Source organism: Mobula birostris, chromosome 7 (assembly GCF_030028105.1).
Source record: "Mobula birostris isolate sMobBir1 chromosome 7, sMobBir1.hap1, whole genome shotgun sequence".
NCBI lineage: Eukaryota > Metazoa > Chordata > Chondrichthyes > Myliobatiformes > Myliobatidae > Mobula > Mobula birostris.
In genome coordinates this window covers 78893315-78914968 of record NC_092376.1, presented here as the reverse complement: position 1 = coordinate 78914968, position 21654 = coordinate 78893315, and the positions used below count along the sequence as shown (strand labels likewise).

At 39.4% G+C, this 21654-nt stretch overlaps 1 protein-coding gene across 1 annotated transcript in view; it reads right to left on the bottom strand.

Moving 5' to 3' along the window:
- Positions 1-21654, bottom strand: part of LOC140200768 (protein diaphanous homolog 3-like) — a 560350-nt gene that overhangs the window by 385396 nt on the left and 153300 nt on the right. Inside the window, exons 10-16 of the mRNA XM_072264370.1 lie at positions 15142-15252; positions 14420-14538; positions 13621-13737; positions 9743-9861; positions 8408-8472; positions 7627-7731; positions 340-633 (exon numbers count right to left, since the gene is read on the bottom strand). Coding sequence (XP_072120471.1) covers positions 340-633; positions 7627-7731; positions 8408-8472; positions 9743-9861; positions 13621-13737; positions 14420-14538; positions 15142-15252 — 930 coding nt within the window. The remainder of the gene's footprint in view (positions 1-339; positions 634-7626; positions 7732-8407; positions 8473-9742; positions 9862-13620; positions 13738-14419; positions 14539-15141; positions 15253-21654) is intronic.

Sequence of the window (21654 nt, the reverse complement as noted above, 5' to 3'; positions counted from 1 at the left end):
AATTTTCTGTTGGTAATCAGTTATATTTTACATTGAATGAACTGCACAAGTCTGAAACTGTCAAGAACGAACAATGGATCCATGAATTAACTATTCAAGCATATTAATGGCAATAAATGTCAAAATTGAAATCCTGCAAGCAAAGTTGAATGAAAGTAAGCAAAGGTGTATGAGTTTATTACTCAGAGTACATAAGGCAAAGTAATATATTGAAATTTCATCAATAAAAATATATACTATGTTGTTCTTAAGTTTGCCAGAAAGATTCCTTCTCTTCACTACTCCTTATAGTTTCCACTCAAATTTGTTTTACTTTTTAAATCACAAAAAGACACATACCTTACACCAGTTGATTCTTTTCATATTAATATCCAGTTTAAAGTCCTTTTTCGCTTTCAATCCATGTGGCAGTGAAAGAGCAGTTGAAGAGCACTGTCCACCTGCAAATCCTGGAAGTGGGGGTGGTGGTGGAGGTGGAGGTGGTGGTGGTGGTGGTGGTGGTGGAAATACTCCTGGTTCTGCTGGAGGTGGTGCTGCTGGTGGCACTCCAATCTGACATGAAGAATTCTCTTTTGTGACTACACCTCCTGCACTGGACATTGCGGCCAGTACATTTACTGGTGATCCTGTCAGCTTAACAAAAAAAAAAAGAGAAATTAGACTGAACACAATTAAATTATAGTCCAGAATTGCATCCAAATAATGTTCCAGTACCCTATCTACTTGGTGCTATAGCAGCAACAACCTTGCATTCAACATTAGTAAGATCAAAGAATTGATTGAGGACTTCAGAAAGGGTAAGACAAGGGCGCACACACACCAGTCCTCATCGAGGGATCAGAATCAGGCTTAGTATCACTAGCACATATCGAGAATTTGGTTAACTTATGCAGTGGTCCCCAACCACTGGGCCGCAAAGCAAGTGCTACCGGGCCGTGAGGAAACAATATGAATCAGCTGCACCTTCCCTCATTCCCTGTCACGCACTGTTGAACTTGAACATAGGGTTGCCAACTGTCCCATATTTGCCGGGACATCCGGTATATTGGGCTAAATTGGTTTGTCCCATACGAGACTGCCCTTGTCCTGTATTTCCCCGCTAAGGTAGAGTGTTCCTATGAAACCTTTCGGACCAAAATGGCGTAAAGTCAAGAAGCAATTACCATTAATTTATATGGGAAAAATTTTTCAGCGTTCCCAGACCCAAAAAATAACCTACCAAATCATACCAAATAACACATAAAACCTAAAATAACAATAACATATAGTAAAAGCAGGAATGATATGATAAATACACAGCCTATATAAAGTAGAAATAATGTATGCACAGTGTAGTTGGGAATATTAAGCCAAAACCGACTTGTGGGAAAAAAAAATCGGCGTGTACGCACATGCGCATGTCACATATGCGAATGTCACGCATGCGCACACAGGTGCCCACGCAAGGCTTTCTCAGGGTAAACACAAGTGTCCCATCAACACACACAAAAAATCTTTTATGAACAAATCCTTCCCCTCTGCCATCAGATTTCTGATTGGACAGTGAACTCGTGCTCACCACCTCACTATTTTGTTTTCTTTTTTTGCTCTCTTTCTGCACTTCTTTAATTTTATCTTTGATATATATTTCTTATTGTAATTTATGTTTTTCATTGTTATGCACTGCTGCTGCAAAACCACATATTTCACAACCTAATGTATGCCTGTGATATTTAATCCAATTCTGAAGCAGTAAGCATAGGTAGCACAATTATGATTATCTTCATGATTATCCTCAACATCAGTGCTCCACAAAGTCAGCTCCCCACTTCACTCCCTATATAGTCATGACTGTGTGGCCAGATTCTGTTCTAACTCCAACTACAACTTTACAGATGATACACCGCAGTGGCTGCATCTCAAACGACAATGAGTCAGAGTACTGGCAGGAATTAGAGTCTTGCAGCATGGTGTCATGACAACGAACTCTCCCTCAATTCAGCAAAACAAAAGAGATGGTCATCGAACAATCCTCCCAATCTGTACCAGTGTGCTGAGATGAAGATGATTGAGAGCTTCAAGTTCCCAGGTGCAAATATCACCAACAATTTGTCTTGGTGTAGCTACATGAACACTATTTTTATGGAAAGCACATAGGTCTCTGCTTCCTCGTCAAGGAAATGTGGTAAGATTTTCACCAATTTTTTACAGACACCCGATAGAAAACATCTTAGCTAAATACATTATAGTTTGGTATGGCAACTGCTCTGCCACACTATTCTATGAACATAGTTCAGTCCATCATGAAAACCAGATTCCCTTGCATTGACTCTTTCTGCACTTTCCAAGCAAGAGAAGTCAAAATAATCAAGGACCCCTCCCACCCCAGTCATTCCCTGTCCTCCTCCCTCCCATCAAGCAGAAGACACAAAAAGGCTGTGAACACGTAGCAAGGTCAAAGACAGTTTCTTTCCTGCTGTTAGAATTTTCTTAAAAGCTAAAGATAAACTATTAATTTCTCAAGCTAGCTCAATGGGGCTCCTGCTCTTTTTTTTTTGTCCACCTGCACTGCACTTTTTCTGTAACTGCAACACTATATACTGTTCTGATTTTTTTTCCTTTTCCATTACCTTAATATACTTATATACAGAATGATGTGATGGATGGAAACAAAAGCATTTCTCTATATTTCAGTACATGTGACAATATTTACAACCAATTTACTTGTACCGTAATGATTTGCTATTCTACAGCATGCCCCAGGGGCCTGCCATTCGCTGTGTATGTTCTAGCCTTACTTCGCTCCCCAAAATATCATTCCATGGCAGCTCCTTTGTGCTCATCTATCAAAACTACTTAATTTCTGCCTTTGAAGTCTCTCACTTTCTGTTTCAGTGTGGATGGGGTTCTGTTAAAGACCCTGACCTGGAGTTACACTCAGACTACGGTTCTTTGCAGTGGTGGGGCCTGCTCCCAGGGACTCATGGCAGGCCACTTTTCCCAAAGATGCAATGCAGAGGACAAGCGTGCTTTAGGGGTTTCACAGCCCTGTGGACAGGGCTGATGCTAAGCTGAAGCAGCCAACTGAAGCGTCGCAGAAAACAATGGAACATCGGAAACAGTGCATCAGCTATCAGAGGCTGTGTTGTTTTTTTTTCACACTCACACAGAGGTGGGTGAGAGATTGTGCCTAGTTTACGGGCAGAGAACTTAGGGGAAAAAAGTGGCACGACTGACTTTTAACCCTGTAAATCAGTGAGTTTTTTTGTTATTTCTCCCCCTCACTGTGAAATGGGGACACTTCTTTTTCCCCTATTTGGGAGAGAGAGAGACTGTGGTATGTCGAACTACTTGGTGAACAAGTAGTTTTGGGGTACTGCAAGTCTGTACCTTTACTGATGCTTTGCTGCATGCTTCAGTGCTCGGTGGAGAGTGCTGATGCTTTTTTTTTGCTGGTGGGGGGTGGGGAGTCATTGTCTTGCTGTTGCTTGTTCATGGGAGGGGGGGAACTGGGGGGAAGCTTTGGGGTTTTAACATTTTAACTGTCATTCATTCTTTGGGATACTCTTCTGTTTTCCTGGATGTCTGGGAAGAACAAGAATTTCAGGATGTATATTGCATAGATTTCTCTGATATTAAATGGAACTATTGAAATGGATCATTTGCTGTTGATATCCTGCTATAGCCTTAGACAACCTTCTTCCCTGTAGATTATACCACCAATTTTAGTGTGATTTGCAAACTTACTATTCATGCAAGAAACAAAATGCTGGAGGAATTCAGCAAGTTAGGCAGCTTTTAGAGGGAAATTTAACTAACAAAGCTACTTACTTTCTCTTCCAAATCTGTAATACATAAAATATGACAAATATTAAAGGACCTAGCACCAACCCCTGCAGCCAACAATGCCCAAACTGAAAAGCACTCTCTGCCTCCTACCACCAAGTTAATTTTGTATCCAAAGTAGCTGTTGCATCATGGACTCCAAGTATTCTAGCCTTAGGGACTGGCCTTATATAGAAACATTGTGCACATTACAGGGAAAATACAATTATATTGGAGAGCATGGAGAGTAGATATATGAGGATGTTGTCAGGGAGAGGTAAGTTTTGCAATGAATAATAATAGGAAAGACAAGGACTACTAATTTCTGAACACAAAACACTGAAGAGAGATTTAAGTGAGTATGTAAAATTACAAGGATCCAAGATAAAATTGGAGGGATAATCAGCTTTCTTTGTAAAGGAATCAGGAACAAAATTGTGAGGATGAATTCAAATTAATTGGCAGATGGATGGAGAAAAGATGAAGATTTTTTCCCCCACTGTTGCAAACTTAGAGGGTGGTGGAGGTCTTAAACTCATTAATTGAAAGGATAGGACAGACTGAAATCCTCACCACATTTGAAAACACTTAAGTCTGCATTTGGAAGAACCAAGATCTAAAGGGCTAAGGACCAAGTGCTGAAAAGTAGGATTAAGTAGGATATCTCTCTTGTGACTCACATGGGCACAATGGGCCTCATGGCCTCCTTCTGGAATATAAATTTTCTGTGCTACTATGAACATAGTAACTTGTTTTCATTCCAGTCTGCTATTAACATATTTTTAATGGTTGTTGTTAAATTTGACAGGCAGTTCTGCTTTATAACTAATGTGATATCTTTGTTAATTATCTTGCTGCCATCTGACCATCCCTGTATAACAACTACTACTACTACAACAACATATAACAAGGAGATACAAACATAGCTTCTAGAGTTGTGATTAGTAAGTTCTATTCATTTTAAACAGGCACATATTAAGCTTCACACATCAAAGTTGCTGGTGAATACAGCAGGCCAGGCAGCATCTGTAGGAAAAGGTGCAGTCAACGTTTCAGGCCGAGACCCTTCGTCAGGACTAACTGAAGGAAGAGTGAGTAAGGGATTTGAAAGTTGGAGGGGGAGGGGGAGATCCAAAATGATAGGAGAAGACAGGAGGGGGAGGGATAGAGCCAAGAGCTGGACAGGTGATAGGCAAAAGGGGATACGAGAGGATCATGGGACAGGAGGTCCAGGAAGAAAGACAAGCCGGGGGGGGCGGGGGGGACCCAGAGGATGGGCAAGAGGTATATTCAGAGGGACAGAGGGAGAAAAAGGAGAGTGAGGGAAAGAATGTGTGCATAAAAATAAGTAACAGATGGGGTACGAGGGGGAGGTGGGGCCTTAGCGGAAATTAGAGAAGTCGATGTTCATGCCATCAGGTTGGAGGCTACCCAGATGGAATATAAGGTGTTGTTCCTCCAACCTGAGTGTGGCTTCATCTTTACAGTATAGGAGGCCGTGGATAGACATATCAGAATGGGAATGGGACGTGGAATTAAAATGTGTGGCCACTGGGAGATCCTGCTTTCTCTGGCGGACAGAGCGTAGATGTTCAGCAAAACGGTCTCCCAGTCTGCGTCGGGTCTCGCCAATATATAAAAGGCCACATCGGGAGCACCGGACGCAGTATATCACCCCAGTCGACTCACAGGTGAAGTGTTGCCTCACCTGAAAGGACTGTTTGGGGCCCTGAATGGTGGTAAGGGAGGAAGTGTAAGGGCATGTGTAGCACTTGTTCCGCTTACACGGATAAGTGCTAGGAGGGAGATCAGTGGGGAGGGATGGGGGGGACGAATGAACAAGGGAGTTGCGTAGGGAGCGATCCCTGCAGAATGCGGGGGGGGGGGGGGAGGGAAAGATGTGCTTAGTGGTGGGATCCCGTTGGAGGTGGCGGAAGTTACGGAGAATAATATGTTGGACCCGGAGGCTGGTGGGGTGGTAGGTGAGGACCAGGGGAACCCTATTCCTAGTGGTGTGGTGGGAGGATGGAGTGAGAGCAGATGTACGTGAAATGGGGGAGATGCGTTTAAGAGCAGAGTTGATAGTGGAGGAAAGGAAGCCCCTTTCTTTAAAAAAGGAAGACATCTCCCTCGTCCTAGAATGAAAAGCCTCATCCTGAGAGCAGATGCGGCGGAGACGGAGGAATTGCGAGAAGGGGATGGCGTTTTTGCAAGAGACAGGGTGAGAAGAGGAATAGTCCAGATAGCTGTGAGAGTCAGTAGGCTTATAGTAGACATCAGTGGATAAGCTGTCTCCAGAGACAGAAAGATCTAGAAAGGGGAGGGAGGTGTCGGATATTAAGCTTCCTTTGACACTCAAGTTCAAAATAAATTTGTCCTGTAACTATGTCAAATACTTTTTATAAATTATCTCTGTGGCTTGAAAACATATTTTAATTGTCATTGCTAACCAACATTTATGATACATTTGTCAAATCACAGGTCCTGCACAACGGGTAGAATAACATTCCATAACTTTTCTTTCATAATTTTGTTGTAAAATAAATAGAATGAAAAATGCTTTACTTTATGTAACAGATATCAGATTTTTTTTAATATTTTCAAAATCTTATGTTTGCAGAACAATAAGGTTGTTTTAATCAAGATTTCAAATTGTTCATTAATAACTGTACTTCTGCATCAAATTTAATGGTTCCACTTAACATCAGAAAATGTATTCAAGGTGTTTCAACCAATTCCAAACCTCCATAGGTTTTATTGATGCCTAAATAGTTGAGGTGATTATGCAAATATGGAGTAAGATTACCCAAATCAGTTACTATTTGGCAATAGCTTTGCTGGGTATCTTGTATCACACCAGCTGCCGGGAAGTGCATTACTCAGCCCTCTGCCTTAACTTGCAAAGCCAGCATAACCTCCTTTCCTTTCAGATTGTTGTTTACACTGCTCACTCACACACACACCTGTCTCAATCATCTTCCTGATTTCAGCTTCCATGATCCCCCCGACATCAAGTAGTCTTGAGCTCACACACATTACAAAATCTGCATTTCAGTACCATTCTGTTTCATTTCAGCACTCAACTGCAATTCAGTACATGTTACCTTCAACTTTCTGTCAATATTGGGCTTTAAACAGTTAAATCATATTGAAGTGCTCCAGTTAAGGAAGGGAGAGACATATTTAAACATGGCCACAAAATGGCTATCAAGACATTACAAAAAAAAAACAAGAATACAAGACTATTTTTACATGATTGGTCAACTATTTTACTTCCTTATTTATCTGAAAATTTTTTTAAAAATTCAAAATAGGGAAAAAAAAGATTTCCAAAGAAAGACACATAAAAGCCTTCTTAGTGATTAAACAAACTGTTCCCAAAACACAGTTTGTCATTGCCTTAAATGAATGTACTTACAAAACACAAAGAATCGGGTCAAGGCATAAATATTAACTATCTGTACATGATCAAAAAAAAATCAAAATATTGTGGCCCTTTTTTTGTGGTTAAATTGTCAGCAATTGTGTGACACTGTGAGATAACAGTAACTGAAATATAGGTAACAAGTTTAACTAACAAGATGTCAAAAAAAAGTCTGAAATCGATTTTGAACCAAAAACAACAATTAACTTTGTGTATTTCTTGCATTTAACAGCTCGAGGCATCCTGGACAGAAACTCACAAAATGGCAGCTGACAAAAATTTGATCATCACAAACAGTAGCTGAATAGCTGAATCTCCTTTTGCATCTTCTGTGTAGAGTATCAAAGGGTTTTACAACAGTTTGTAAGTCAAAGAAGTTATTCAGCAAGCTTCTTTACCTGAGCTCTGAGACTCTTCAATTCCGCTTCAAGCTGATTGATTTTTTCTTCCTTCTTTTGCATTTGAGCCTGTGCCTCTTGCCGGGCTGCAGATTCTTCATCAAACTGGAAGATAAAATTACCTTTATGACAACTGGACTACATTCTGTTGATTCCAAACAGATTATAGAATAATTATACATGGCTTGATTTCAGAAAGTAAAGCCTAAATAATTCAACATAAAATAGTTTTGAATTTTTTTTTTGTAATTCATCAACGACACTTGTTTAAAACAACCTGCAGTGGATTGACAAACATAAAATACAGGTTTCTGTGATAACAGTGATTTGATCTAAAGAAGACTTGCATCTTTTTGTCTTGGGAACAAGTTACTCTTTTTGTATTTGAAACCTGTTTGAGATGATATCCTCTGAACAAACATAAACCATAGGAATCTGTTACTAACTTCACTACAAATTTTGTGAATCTGACTTCATGTCATTTTGTCCTGATTTCAATACAACATACACTTCTAAATTGTTGTTTTCAACGTTTTGCGGATTTTATCCATTCCAATAAAACACAATACGTTATCTTTCCTTCATATAATTAAATGTTTGTAAATTGGGACACTCCAAAGAAATAACAAAAACACCCTTCAAACAAACATTTCTCTCTGATCAAATAATCTTTTCAGTGGCCTCATTACCACTATTTTTTCATAATTGAAATAATCAAATAACTTGGAGAGCAAATAGGTTTCTGTGACAACAGTACTTAAAGGGTCAAAGTGATTTTTACCTTTCTAGTCAATTCTGAAACCATTTGTTCACATTCATCCACCCTTGCTTTGTCAACACAAACATCTATAGATAAAAAACATAAGCACATTATCCAGCTTAATATTTGTAACAAAAATATTCTTCATGCTACTGGAATTACTGAAAACTAACAAGATCTAAACTATGTTGTGATTGTGTTTACATTTGATATAAATGACTTGGTAGAGAGCAGTGAAGGTATGATTGTTAAATTTGCTTACTATCAACAGATAGATAGTAAATTGATTGCAAAGTGGACATACGGAAGATATAAAGAAATATAGATAATTAAAGTGAACAGTAGAAGATCTGACAAATGGAGTATAATGTGGAAAATGTGAAATTATCCATTTTGACAAGAAAAATAAAATAATATTACCCAGATTATGAGACATTTCAGAGCAAAATCAGAACCAAAATCAGAATCAGTTTTATTATCACAAACATACGTTGTGAAAGTGTTGCTTTGTAGTAGCAGCACAGTACAAGGCATAAAACTATTACCATAAGTTACAATGAAAACTGGATGGATGGATGCAAAAGGGTCCAATAGCCTTAGTGCATGATTCACAAAATAACTAGCATGCAGGTATACAAATAGGTGGGAAAGTTGATGGAATGTTATGCTTGGGAAAATGAATAGAAAAGTAAGGAGGTTATGCTTCTGTTATAGAAAACATTAGGGAGACTATTATTGGGTACAGCATTAAAACTCAGAAGCACAGAAAATAGGAAAAGCCCAAGTGACCCTTCCAACCTGCTCTGCTATACAATATAAATGTGGTCAATCCTCTCTCCCAGTACCATAATCCTGCTCTCTTCCCATACCCCTTGACCCCTTTGTGTACATAACTACTTCAAGCATCTTGGTTTCCATCACTTCCTGTGGCAGAAAACTCCACAGATTCACTATCCTTCTCATAAAGACAGTTCTCCTCAGTCCTATCTGTATAATGAGAATTTAACCCTTGACTCTAACCTGTACCAATAGTAGGAAGATTGTTTTAAAAAGATAGGGTTGTCAGGCCAGGTTTACATCTACTCAACACCATTTGGAGTCTTCATGCTGTGGGTGAACAGGTTTCATCTCATGGTAGAGTCTCTAAACTATTTTAAGAGGAAGCAGTGACCATTTACAACAGAAAGGAGGGAAGTCTATAAAATTAACTTTAATATGCACTGAAAGATCTTAAAATATTTTGAAAGCATAGTAGATATCTCATTGACAACTAAGTTATACAGCAGGTATACAGGCATGATCTATTCAAACTGCTCCAAATTGGTATAGCAATAGTGTACAAATAACCAATCTTACCTATGAGATGTTCAAAATCTACATCCAATCGTCTGCGGTAAGTAAAATCAGGATCCATCCCACTGCGGTGTAACACTATCTGGGAAATACATTCTTCAATTATCTTAAAATACTGGGGCCTAGAAAATAAAAGAAGTAAGTGTTTTGCTACGGTCAAATCTGAACTTTAATTTGAAACTTGTCTTTTGCTTTGTCTTTGATTCAGCTAACACACTCAAAGAATTTCAAACAATGCTGTCAAAAAAATTGTAAAAACTACAGAAGGATTCATTGCAAAAAACTCTTGCTGCACCGAAATAATAAAGGGCTTCTTTTTCCACAGATGATACTTGACTGGCTGAGTTCTTCCAGCATTTCTGCTTTTGTTTCAGATTCGAGCACCTACTGCTTTACTAGTTTTCCATATTTTAATATACTGCCTCTTAAATTTTGTATATTAACTTCAGTAGACAAAGTCAATCCAAGTAATGTCAATTCTTAGCCACAAGGTGGAACAATCAGTTAAATGGTTGGAGCCTACCAAAGTCCCCTCCAAAAAAGCTGTACAAGTGGTGTGGGAAATTAAGCTTAAAAAGTCGGCGATTTGCCACTGGCAGACATGAAAACAATAAATCTGCTTTGTCTCCTCCTATGCATAATGAAAATACTAGAACTGAGACATAGCAATAGAACTTTTTCAGCAAGTCCACCACTGAACAGTTCAACAAACTTGAAAGGTCAGATGGAACTAATAGGCTGATATTACTGATTCCCGGACCCAGGCTCACCACCAACAACCTTCTATTTATCAGCCCAAGGGCCTGAGCAAACACACTCCAGGAACATGCCCTCATCAGTGGAAAAGCTAGTAAAGTTCACCTGTAAGCTTTGCTGGCTGAAAAATATGTGAAGAATTTTGATAGATTTTAGCTACCCCCAATTTAAAAATTATTTTTTAAATACAAAAGATGAAGTTAACTAAAAAAAGATGCTAAGTATTTTGATTTTACGTTTTTAATTATTTGCAACTAAACTAAACCTCCTAAATCATAGTCCACTCTGAAATAATCAAGTCATTACTTGAGAATCTTTTTGGTCTCCTGCTCAACTCCTTGTAGAATTCAGCAGCAGATTTAATGACAGATTCAGCATTCCAGATCCATTAGCAAATCATTGTCGTTTGACAGTGCATATACCAAAGTCCTGGACTTCTCACTGCTTAGCTGCAATAAAGCACCATTGCTCAGTATAACACTGTGCCATCCTATCTGACATTGGAACAGAATTGCTGTTCATTTGAATAGGGATTCCAGACCCAGGAAATGAGGAAAATGAGGAAATGTGGATTCTAGTTTAAATAGGTCATCAGTTAATTGGGACAGCAGTTTATTTGGAACAACTTTTAAAGAAAAAAATTCATTGAGAAAATAGCCAGGATTCACTTCGTTTATTTGGGGCACTACACGGCTTAATTGGCATAGGAGACTATCGCTGAAAAGTTTCTAACTAGCGTCAGTCGCGTGCACTTGTGCGGCTGTTAAACGGCTTTTAAATAGCATCAGTTGTGTGTGCTTGTGTTATGTTATCCATCTGGGTTGACAGATGCTGATTCAAAAAGCAGTGATTTCTGATCATTTTGTTTTGATTTTGACTTTATGAAGGCAATTAAGGCAATACATTAACTACACTCAGAGCCTGCACTGATTTTGTTCACTTACACTTCGTCAAAAGATCAGCATCAGTTGTGCACTTGTGTTATGTTAAGCATTTAGCCGACGGACAGTAATTCAAAAAGCAGTGATTTCTGATCATTTTTGTTTTGATTTTGACTTCATGCAGGAAGGCAATACATTAACTACACGATGTCTACACTGATTTTGTTCATTTACACTCAGTCAAAAGATCAGCATCAGTTGCGTGTGCTTGTGCTATGTTATTCATTTAGGTTGACAACAGCGATTCAAAAAGCATTGACTTTTGATAATTGTGTTTTTTTATTTTGACTTTATGCAGAAAGACATTGAAGGCAGTCTATTATCTGCACTAGGTGTCTGCACTGATTTTGTTCATTTACAGCCAATCAAAAGAACACAGCAGCGTACATGCAGATGAATTCTTCCATCAATAATTTTTAGGAACTAATACACAGTTTTATAGTACTATGTTGGTAGTGTTCTAATTTCTTCTGTATTTCATTTAAATGCATAATTTGTTTCTCAGTTAAACGGCAGTTTGCCTTTGTGATACCTTTCAACTACTTCCATGAAGCTAATTGGGTCAGCTACTTAATTGGGCCAAAATGTACTGGTCCCAATTTGTCCCAATTAACCGGAATCCATTGTATTTGAGAACAGAATACGTGCACAGGAGAAAGTGTAAGAGCATGCATGTTAAGCTGTGAGGGTGAATACAAGAATCAGAGAGTGTGTATGTGATTTTTTTGGGGAGGGGAGAGGAATAAAAGATACAGAGAAAGGAGACAGCAGACAGTATATGGAGCAAAGGCACATACAAACTAATTTTGCTCCCATAGCAATCTCCCAAATGGGTTAATTGATTAAATGACTTCTGCCTAAAATGCAAGAAAGGTTGTGTGTGCAGATTTGATGCTGTTTTGGGGTAATTAGCAAAACATTAGTGCAGCAACTGCTATAGTAGCAAAGCCATTTAAATTACCTCAATAATTTTAAGTTTGTCAAATTCAGCGAAAATCCACATCATTAAAGCAACCTCACAAAATCAAAACTTATAAATTACTTCAGTTTCTGCTCCCCAGTCAAAGAGAAAAGTAAAACCATTTAGTTTCCAAACCTGACAGGTTTATGCAAGTTAGATGGAGGTACATCTGCACTAAACAGAAAACGCTGCAAATGCCCAATAGGTCAAGTAGCACCCAAATATGAGGGAACCAGAGACAACCATTTAGATAGTTGACCTTTCATCTGAATTTGGATAGTTAGAGATTTATGAAAGAATTTTAAATTTCAAAGAAACAGAAAAGAGGGGTTGAAGGAAAGAAGCTGCACTTGAACCTGGTGGTAGGGGATTTCTGGTTTCTGTATCTCCGGCCTAATGGTAGCTGAAAAAAGACGGCACGGTATCATTAACATATATTGACAACATCAGGGTTCCCCCCAATCACAATTCCCACAAGACCCACCGGTCACAGCCTCCCAAACTAAAAATAACCTTTTTATTCCAATTCCAATTTTTGTCTATTAAACAATCCTTGAATCATGATAGTATACAACACCCAAAATAGTGCTCTATAATTTTGTTCAATAGACTTGTGTGATACCTTATCAAAAGATGTTTTTAAAAGTCCAAATAGACCATGTCAACTGGCCTGCCCTTATCAATTCTGCAAGTTACAACTAAATCTAATAGGTGTCAGTGATTTCCCTCTTGACTTATTCAGCATAAATCATGTTTTGATTTTCCATGCCCTCTTACAACCTACTTAAACCTTATAGGTACTAGCGGTCCACAGGCAGGTCTTCAGGTGATCTTATATCTATCCCTTGAAATAGAGAAAGAGAAACAAGAAACAGAAGAGAGAGAGTCCAGACAGTATAAAAGTGAGGCCAAGTAGAAGCCAGTAAAAGTGATGAAACCTTTTGAGTCCTGTCTAAGAGGCGAAAGTTGCATCAATGGTCTCTAAAGTAACAGAAAGAGTAGCAAAAGATGGGACATGAGCAGAAATGAAATAAAGAATGTGCCACATATCTCGTAAAAAGGTGTACAGAATTTTCATTTGGTAGAATTGTTCATCTGCCCACAGATGCTACCAGATGTGCAGTGTAGTTTTCCAGCGTCTTTGGTGTACATTAATACATTATGCAAACTGATGGCAGGCAAGTGCAGCAAATCCAGACATAATAGCAAAATTAAAAACTTACCTCACAAAATAGTCATTCCTGATTAACAACATGTGTTGAAGAATGGAAAGGAAGTAACTTTCAGCTTCTGTGTCCTTCACTGTGTTAGATAGCAGACTATATACATCATTTACGTCAGTACAACTGAAGTGAAGGGAAAATATATTGCAGAGTAACAAATGGCTGTACATTCACTACCTTTTTAAAACAAGAATAGATAAAAATCTAGAAACTGGTTTGTAAAGGCAACCTCTACATCATATCGTCTAGCTATCGATTTGCATTGTAGACAAGGCTTCTAACAACACTAAAACTTTTAATAATAGAAGACCTGTGCCATTACTGTTAACCTGCTATAAAATTAACATGTATGATTCTTCTACGTTTGTAAAACCTCTTCTTATCAAAATACTGAATCTCAGTTCTGACTTTATTTGTGACATTGGCATTAATTGTGTAATGGTAAAATCTGGAATACAGGCAACACCTACATTATGGAGAGCTAGCATTCCTCAAAACTCAAAATCCTGTATGCTTTTGAACCGCACATTCTAAGTGGAGATGCATTCATACAGGATGCTTTTTCTCTCAACAGTATGGATGAGTACAGCAGCTGCTGGTTCACAGTGGGTGGGTACGTAAGAGATTTGCTTTGGAAACAGACAAGCAATTTCTAAAGTACCCAGCAGATGAGCTTAGACATGCAAGGTACAATGCAATCTAAATTATTAATTTTATTACCCGGAGTTATTTTTGCTCATACAATAAATGTGGCACTTTATAGAACTATCATGGAAATGTTTTACTATTAAAAGGATATTCTAATTCAGATTGAATATCTCCTAACCGATGTGAAAACTCAACCATATCTTCTTCTTTGTGCTCATTAAATACTTTCAGCTGAATATCCAATGCATCATTTTCAATTAATGTTAACTCCTGTGGAAAGCAAGTGAGAAAAAGTAATACATTTTAACTTAAGAGATAAATCATATAATTTCAGAAACTATAAAAAAGTGTGGTTCTCGACTGGGTACAAGAAAAGCTCAAAATTTCAAGAATGAGTCAACAATTTTTCATAGCAATTTATCAAGTCTGTGTTCTTGTTATTTCACATGGGCTTTCCTGCAACGTCAGCATTTGCTGCCCATCCCAAACCAGGCTTGGAGAGGGTGGAGGCAGTTTCTGCAATAGCAATGACCAGGGCTTATTGCGAATAACCATATAAAAATAACAATATACTCATTGAACCAGGGTTTGTCAGGTGACATATTGACAATGACAATAATAATAACAGTGGAAATAATGTCAAACCATGATGCTGCAAATTTCAATGTAAACAGTACTGTTACTGCAGATGATCTACTATATTTAACAGCTATTCATCTGGTGATGCTTATTGATTTGCATTCTATCCCATCGCACAAAAGTAGCGCCACATAACACCACTGACAAAATCTTCATAATGAAAACGTGCACTGACTCAACAATGTATAACAATACAGTTTATTACAAAGAGGTAATAACTTAGATTGCTCTTACTTGAAGTAGATCTTTCAGACCACAGCGTGCAAACTCATTACGAATGTGCATTCTCAAATCTAAATCATCAGGAGTAGTCACAAGTGCATTTATGAGTTGCATACATGCCACCTAGATGTGAGGTAAAATATTTACAGTCAGAAAGTGACTCAAATTTTATTACTTACATATTTATTACGCAAGTACCTGTATTCACAAATTAGGAATGAGGCATAAATTAGGTAGAACATTAATTTACAACTGAATATGAAGTATGTGGCCTGAGACTGCTTTACACAAATAACCACAATGAAAAAAACTATTTCTTTGCACTTAACTTAATTTTCATATGATTGTTTATATTTATTAGGAGCACATGGTTATTTTAAATACTTAGAACTGAAGGTAGTACATCAAGAAAACTGCAATAAAGAAATGGTTAAAGAATACACATAAATACATAAAAATACGACATCAGCCCAAGGGATCCACTTCAATGTAATTTGAAATATTTGACATTCCAGATAAACAAAATGTTCACAATGTTTCTGAATAGATGTTTTGCCCAGACCTCCAGCTCAAACCTCAAACAGTAGATCTGAAGGAAGGAGAGACTGTGAAAGTCTATGGGCCTTGCAATATGTAGCTTTCGGGACCAAAGACTAAACTCCAACCCATCAAGAGCACCTGCACTGAAATATATGAAAGGATAGAGCTTGCGTTCAATATCAGCAAGACAAAGCTGCACCAACCTGCACCTGCTGCAACACATTTCTCTCAACTAAATTTTACAGTGAAGCCCTGGAAAATGTGGGCCGCCTCCCACACCTCAGGGGCCATGTATTAGTGAAGACTACCATTGTCATGAAATTTAGAACCAACTTCAAAATACTAGCTTTGGACTTTCGTTACTCAAGGAAAATGGTATTTAAAGCTCAATGTTTCTGGCACAAAACCTTTGCTACATTACCAGTCATGTAGAAAGAAAGACTTAAATTGAAACGTGCTTGAAAAAATGCAAATTTCCCACCAACTCCTGGGAATATCAAAGTTATGACTGTCTGAAGTGATGAAAGGAGTATTCAGGATAACATTGAGAGCCTTCGATTCAAGCACTGGGAGCACAGAGGTTCTGTGTAAGTTGTGAGAGCAGCATACCACACTCACAAACTACCAACCCACCCAGACTGCCACATACTGTCTCATCTGTGAAAAGGTTTCCAGCTCCCACATTGGCCTCATTAGCCAATACGGAACCTGCAAAACTGGAGTGAGAGTATCATCCTCGATCCCAAGGTCTGCCAGAGGTCAAATATATCTCGCAAAGGGAACCTGATCCCATTGTAAAAATCAGATGCAACTAGCCTAGGTGTTATACTTGATTCAGATTTTAATTTTAAATTCCACGGAAAGAAAGCCACCAGAGCAGCACTTCTACACTTAAGAAATATTGCAGTTCCGTTTCTGTCACATAATCATGCTGAAAAACTAATTCACGCCTTTATGTCAAACAGAGTAAATTACTGCAAAGCACTTTTTACCGGCCTTCCAAAGAAATCTACTGACAAGCATCAACTCATTCAGAGAGCCACTAAAACCAGGATGAGGATCACTCCTGTTCAAATGCACTGCATTGGTTTCCTCTATGGTTTAGAATTGATTTTAAAATTCTGTTACTTGCTTTAAAAGAAGAAGATGGCAGCGCACCTGTGTGTGCGCAGCCCTCCAGTGAAAAATGATATCGTATCTGTTAAATAGGGGCCGTAATTTGATGGAGAATGGACGTGAAAGCACAGAGGAACATCTGGAGAAATTTCTGAAATGCCCATTCGCTGCTGTCGTTACTGTGTGGTCGGGAATCTTTCGGAGGGTGGGCCTCAAAATCCCCGGCCTTGCCTGCTTTTGGCAACCGAGAAGGAGGTTGAATCGTTCAGATAGAGATGGCGCTCAGTACTCGGTGTCGGAGAGCTGATCAGAGCTCGAAGTTTTCGGATGACTCAGGGTCGGATTGTGGTCGGCATGGCAGGGAGAGTTTTTCTTCTCTCTCCCGTCTGCATGAGATGTGGGACATTTGAGAAACTTTTTACTTTATTGTGCTCACGGACTTCTTCATCAAGTTATGGTATTGTTACACTGTTTGTAACTATATGTTATAATTATGTGGTTTTGTCAGTTTTTTCAGTCTTGGTTTGTCCTGTGTTTTGTGATATCACACCGGAGGAAATAATGTATATTATTTATTAAAATAATAATATAATGAGTGCAGAGACAGAGAGTGGAAAGTCTCATGCTATCCATTCGAAGTAGGCTGCCGTGGGTTTATTGCATTCACTCTCCAGAAGTGGCTGCGTGACCTTGGCTTCACTAGAAAAGAGATCAAGTCAACCAGCAGGGCTGTAGCTGAGGTAGCAGAGAAAAGATCAGCATGGGTATGGACCAAGTATGTCCAGAGGGTCAGACAGTGTATACATCTTTTGCAAACCCTTCAGTAGTTGCATAGGCACCTGAAGAGCAGACTATCTGATGGATGAAAGTGATCAACAACTCTGATAGAGGCAAATGCCAAGTTTTTAAGCTCACCAGTGGGAGGCCCACCACCTTGAGGGAGTCTTGATCATAAGCGGGCCGAAACTCCTGAAGACTGGTGGCAGATCAACTGATGATCCCACTGGTGATAGCAGAGGACAGTTAACATCTTAGTCCACGTGTATTCTGTAACTCTATCATTTCTTAATGCATGCATTACCAAATGACAATAAAAGAGGACTGCATGTCTTCATAATCATCATAAAGGTCTCAATGGTCTGGAACCAGAGTATATCAGTGTTTTGTTTTATAACAGTGCTTGAGTTCTCAGGTCTTCTTCCACTAGCCCCATAAATTTAAACAATCTCCCCAAAAAATAATTGGCAGGTCAGTTTATTTGAACTACACTCCTAAACTGTGGAATTCAATGCTAAAACTATGAGGGATACAGACTCAGTTGACACTTTTAAATGCCAGCTCAAAGCCTATTTATTTAACCTTGCTTTAAACTAACATAGTTTTGTCTTTTATTTTCAGGTGTGCGCTTTATCCCATTTTAAGTGTTTTGAACTATATCATTTGTATGAAAAGTGATAAAGATGTAGCAAATAAATGTATAAAATAGGAAAATCAGAATGTATCCATTTTAGTAAAAAAAACGATTTAATCTCAGTGGCAAGACACTGCACATGTGTGAGGTGCAGAGGCATCTGTGTGCTTATGCATGACTTGCAAAAGGCAAGAAGAGCAATTAATTCAGAATGTTAGCAGCATGTTATCACGTTTCTATGGAAATTGATTACAAAAGGTGCTGAGCTTATTTAATGCATTTATGAGACCACAACCTAGACCACAAGACATCGGAGCAGGATTAGGCCATTTGGCCCATCGAGTCTGCTCCACCATTTCATCATGGCTGATCCAATTTTCCTCTCAGCTGCAATCTCCAGCCTTCATCCCGTATTCTTTAAAGCCCTGACCAATCAAGAATCTATCCAACAACACACATCAAAGTTGTTGGTGAACGCAGCAGGCCAGGTAGCATCTCTAGGAAGAGGTACAGTCGACGTTTCGGGCCGAGATAGAAGACGGGGGGGGGGGGGAGGGGGGAGGGAGAGATGGAGCCAAGAGCTGGACAGTTGGTTGGCAAAAGGGATACGAGAGGATTATGGGACAGGAGGTCCAGGGAGAAAAAAAAGGGGGGCAGGGGGGGAGAAACCTAGAGGATCCCTCCCCACCAATCTCCCTCCTGGCACTTATCCGTGTAAGCCCTTACCCTTCCTCCCTCACTACCATTCAGGGCCCCAGACAGTCCTTCCAGGTGAGGCGACACTTCACCTATGAGTCAGCTGGGGTGATATACTGCGTCCGTTGCTCCCGATGTGGCCTTCTATATATTGGCGAGACCCGACACAGACTGGGAGATCGTTTCGCTGAACACCTACGCTCTGTCCGCCAGAGAAAGCAGGATCTCCCAGTGGCCACACATTTTAATTCCACGTCCCATTCCCATTCTGATATGTCTATCCACGGCCTCCTCTACTGTAAAGATGAAACCACACTCAGGTTGGAGGAACAACACCTTATATTCCATCTGGGTTTGCCTCTAAACTGATGGCATGAACATTGGCTTCTCAAACTTCCGCTAATGCCCCATGTCCCCCTCGTACCCCATCCGTTATTTATTTATACACACATATTCTTTTTCTCTCTCTCCGTTTTCTCCCTCTGTCTCTCTCACTATACCCCTTGCCCATCCTCTGGGTTTCCCCCCTCCTCCTTTTCTTTCTCCCTGGGCTTCCTGTCCCATGATCCTCTCATATCCCTTTTGTCAATCAACTGTCCAGCTCTTGGCTCCATCTCTCCCCCTCCTGTCTTCTCCTATCATTTTGGATTTCCCCCTCCCCCTCTCAAATCTCTTACTAGCTCTTCCTTCAGTTAGTCCTGACGAAGGGTCTCAGCCCGAAACATCGACTGTACCTCTTCCTAGAGATGCTGCCTGGCCTGCTGCGTTCACCAGCAACTTTGATGTGTGTTGCTTGAATTTCCAGCATCTACAGAATACCTCGAGTTCACGTTTTTAAGAATCTATCAAACTCTGCCTTAAATATACATAAAGACTTGGCCTTCACAGCCGCCTGTGGCAACAAAGTCCACAGATTCATGACTCTGGCTAAAGAAATTCCTCCTCATCTCTGTTCTAAAAGGACACCCCTCTATTCTGAGGCTGTGTCCTCTGGTCTTAGACTCTCCCACCATAAGGAACATCCTCTCCACATCCACTCTATCAAGGCCTTTCACCATTCAATAGGTTTCAATGAATTCTTCTGAATTCCAGTGAATACAGCCCCAGAGCCATTAAATGGTCTTCATATGACAAGCCATTCAATTCTGGAATCATTTTCGTGAACCTCCTTTGAACCCTCTCCAATTTCAGCACATCCTTTCTAAGATAAGGGGCCCAAACCTGCTCACAATACTCCAAGTGAGGCCTCACTAATGCTTTATAAAGTCTCAACATTACATCCTTGCTTTTATATTCTAGTCCTCTTGAAATGAATGCTAACATTGCATCTGCCTTCCTCACCACAGACTCAATCCATAAATTAACTTTTCGGGAATCTTGAACAAAGACTCCCAAGTCCCTTTGCTCCTCAGTTTTTTGTACTTTCTCTCCATTTAGAAAATAGTCAATCCTTTCAATTCTTCTACAAAAGTGCATGACCGTACACTTCCCGGCACTGTATTCCATCAGCCACTTCTTGGCCCATTCTCCAAATCTAAGTCCTTCTGTAGCCTCTCTACTTCCTCAAAGCTACTTGCCCCTCCACCTATCTTCATATCATCTGTAAACTTTGCATTAAAGCCATTGATTCTATCATCCAAATCACTGATACATAACGTAAAAAGAATTGGTCCCAAAACAGACCCCTGTGGAGCACCTCTTGTCACTGACAACCAACCAGAACAGGCTCCCTTCATTCCCATTCTTTACCTCCCACCAATCAGCTACTGCTTTATCCATGCAGGAATCTTTCTTGTAATACCATGGGCTTGTTAAGGAAATGGCAGACTGACTGAAGCATTTTGCATCAGTAATCTATGTGGAAAAAGAACTAGCAGTATGGTGGAAGTTCAGGTGTTACGGGTTATGAACTTCTACCATACTGCCACTGTGTTCCACAGTGACGCAAAGTACTTATTCAGTTCATCCACCATTTCCTTGTCCCTCATTACTCCCTCTCCAGCATCATCGTCCAGCAGCCTGATATCCACTCTCACCTCTCTTTTCACTTCATATATCTGAAGAAGCTTTTGGTATCCTCTTTAATATTATTAGCTAGCTTACTTTCATATTCTATCTTTACCTTTTTAATGATTTTTTAGTTGCTTTCTGTTGGTTTGTATAAGCTTCCTGATCTTCTAACCTCCCACTAATGTTTTTCTCTAATATATGCCCACTGTTTGACTTTTATATTGGCTTTGACTTCGCTTTTTAGTGACGGTTGTGTCATCCTGCCTTTAGAATACTTCTTCCTCTTTGGGATGTATATATCCTGTCTTCCGAACTGCTTCCAAAATTTCCAGCCACTGCTACCTGACAGTCATCCCTGCCAGTGTTCTTTTCCAATCAATTCTAGCCAAGACCTCCCTCATGCTTCTGTAATTCCCTTTACTCCATTGCAATACTAATACATCTGACCTTATCTTTTCCTTCTCAAATTTCAGGGTAAATTCGATCACTTTCCCCAAATGGTACTTTTACCTGAAGCTCTCTAATCAATTCCAGTTTGTTGCACAACACCTAATCCAGAATAGTTGATCCTCCTAGTGGGCTCAACCACGAGCTGCTCGAAAAAGCCATCTTGTAGGCATTCTAGAAATTCTCCCCTCTCGGAATCCAGCACCAACCTGATTTTCCAAATCCACCTGCATATTATTTAATTATTTATGGTTTTATATTGCTGAATTTATACTCTATTCTTGGTCAGTGCAACTGTAACGAAA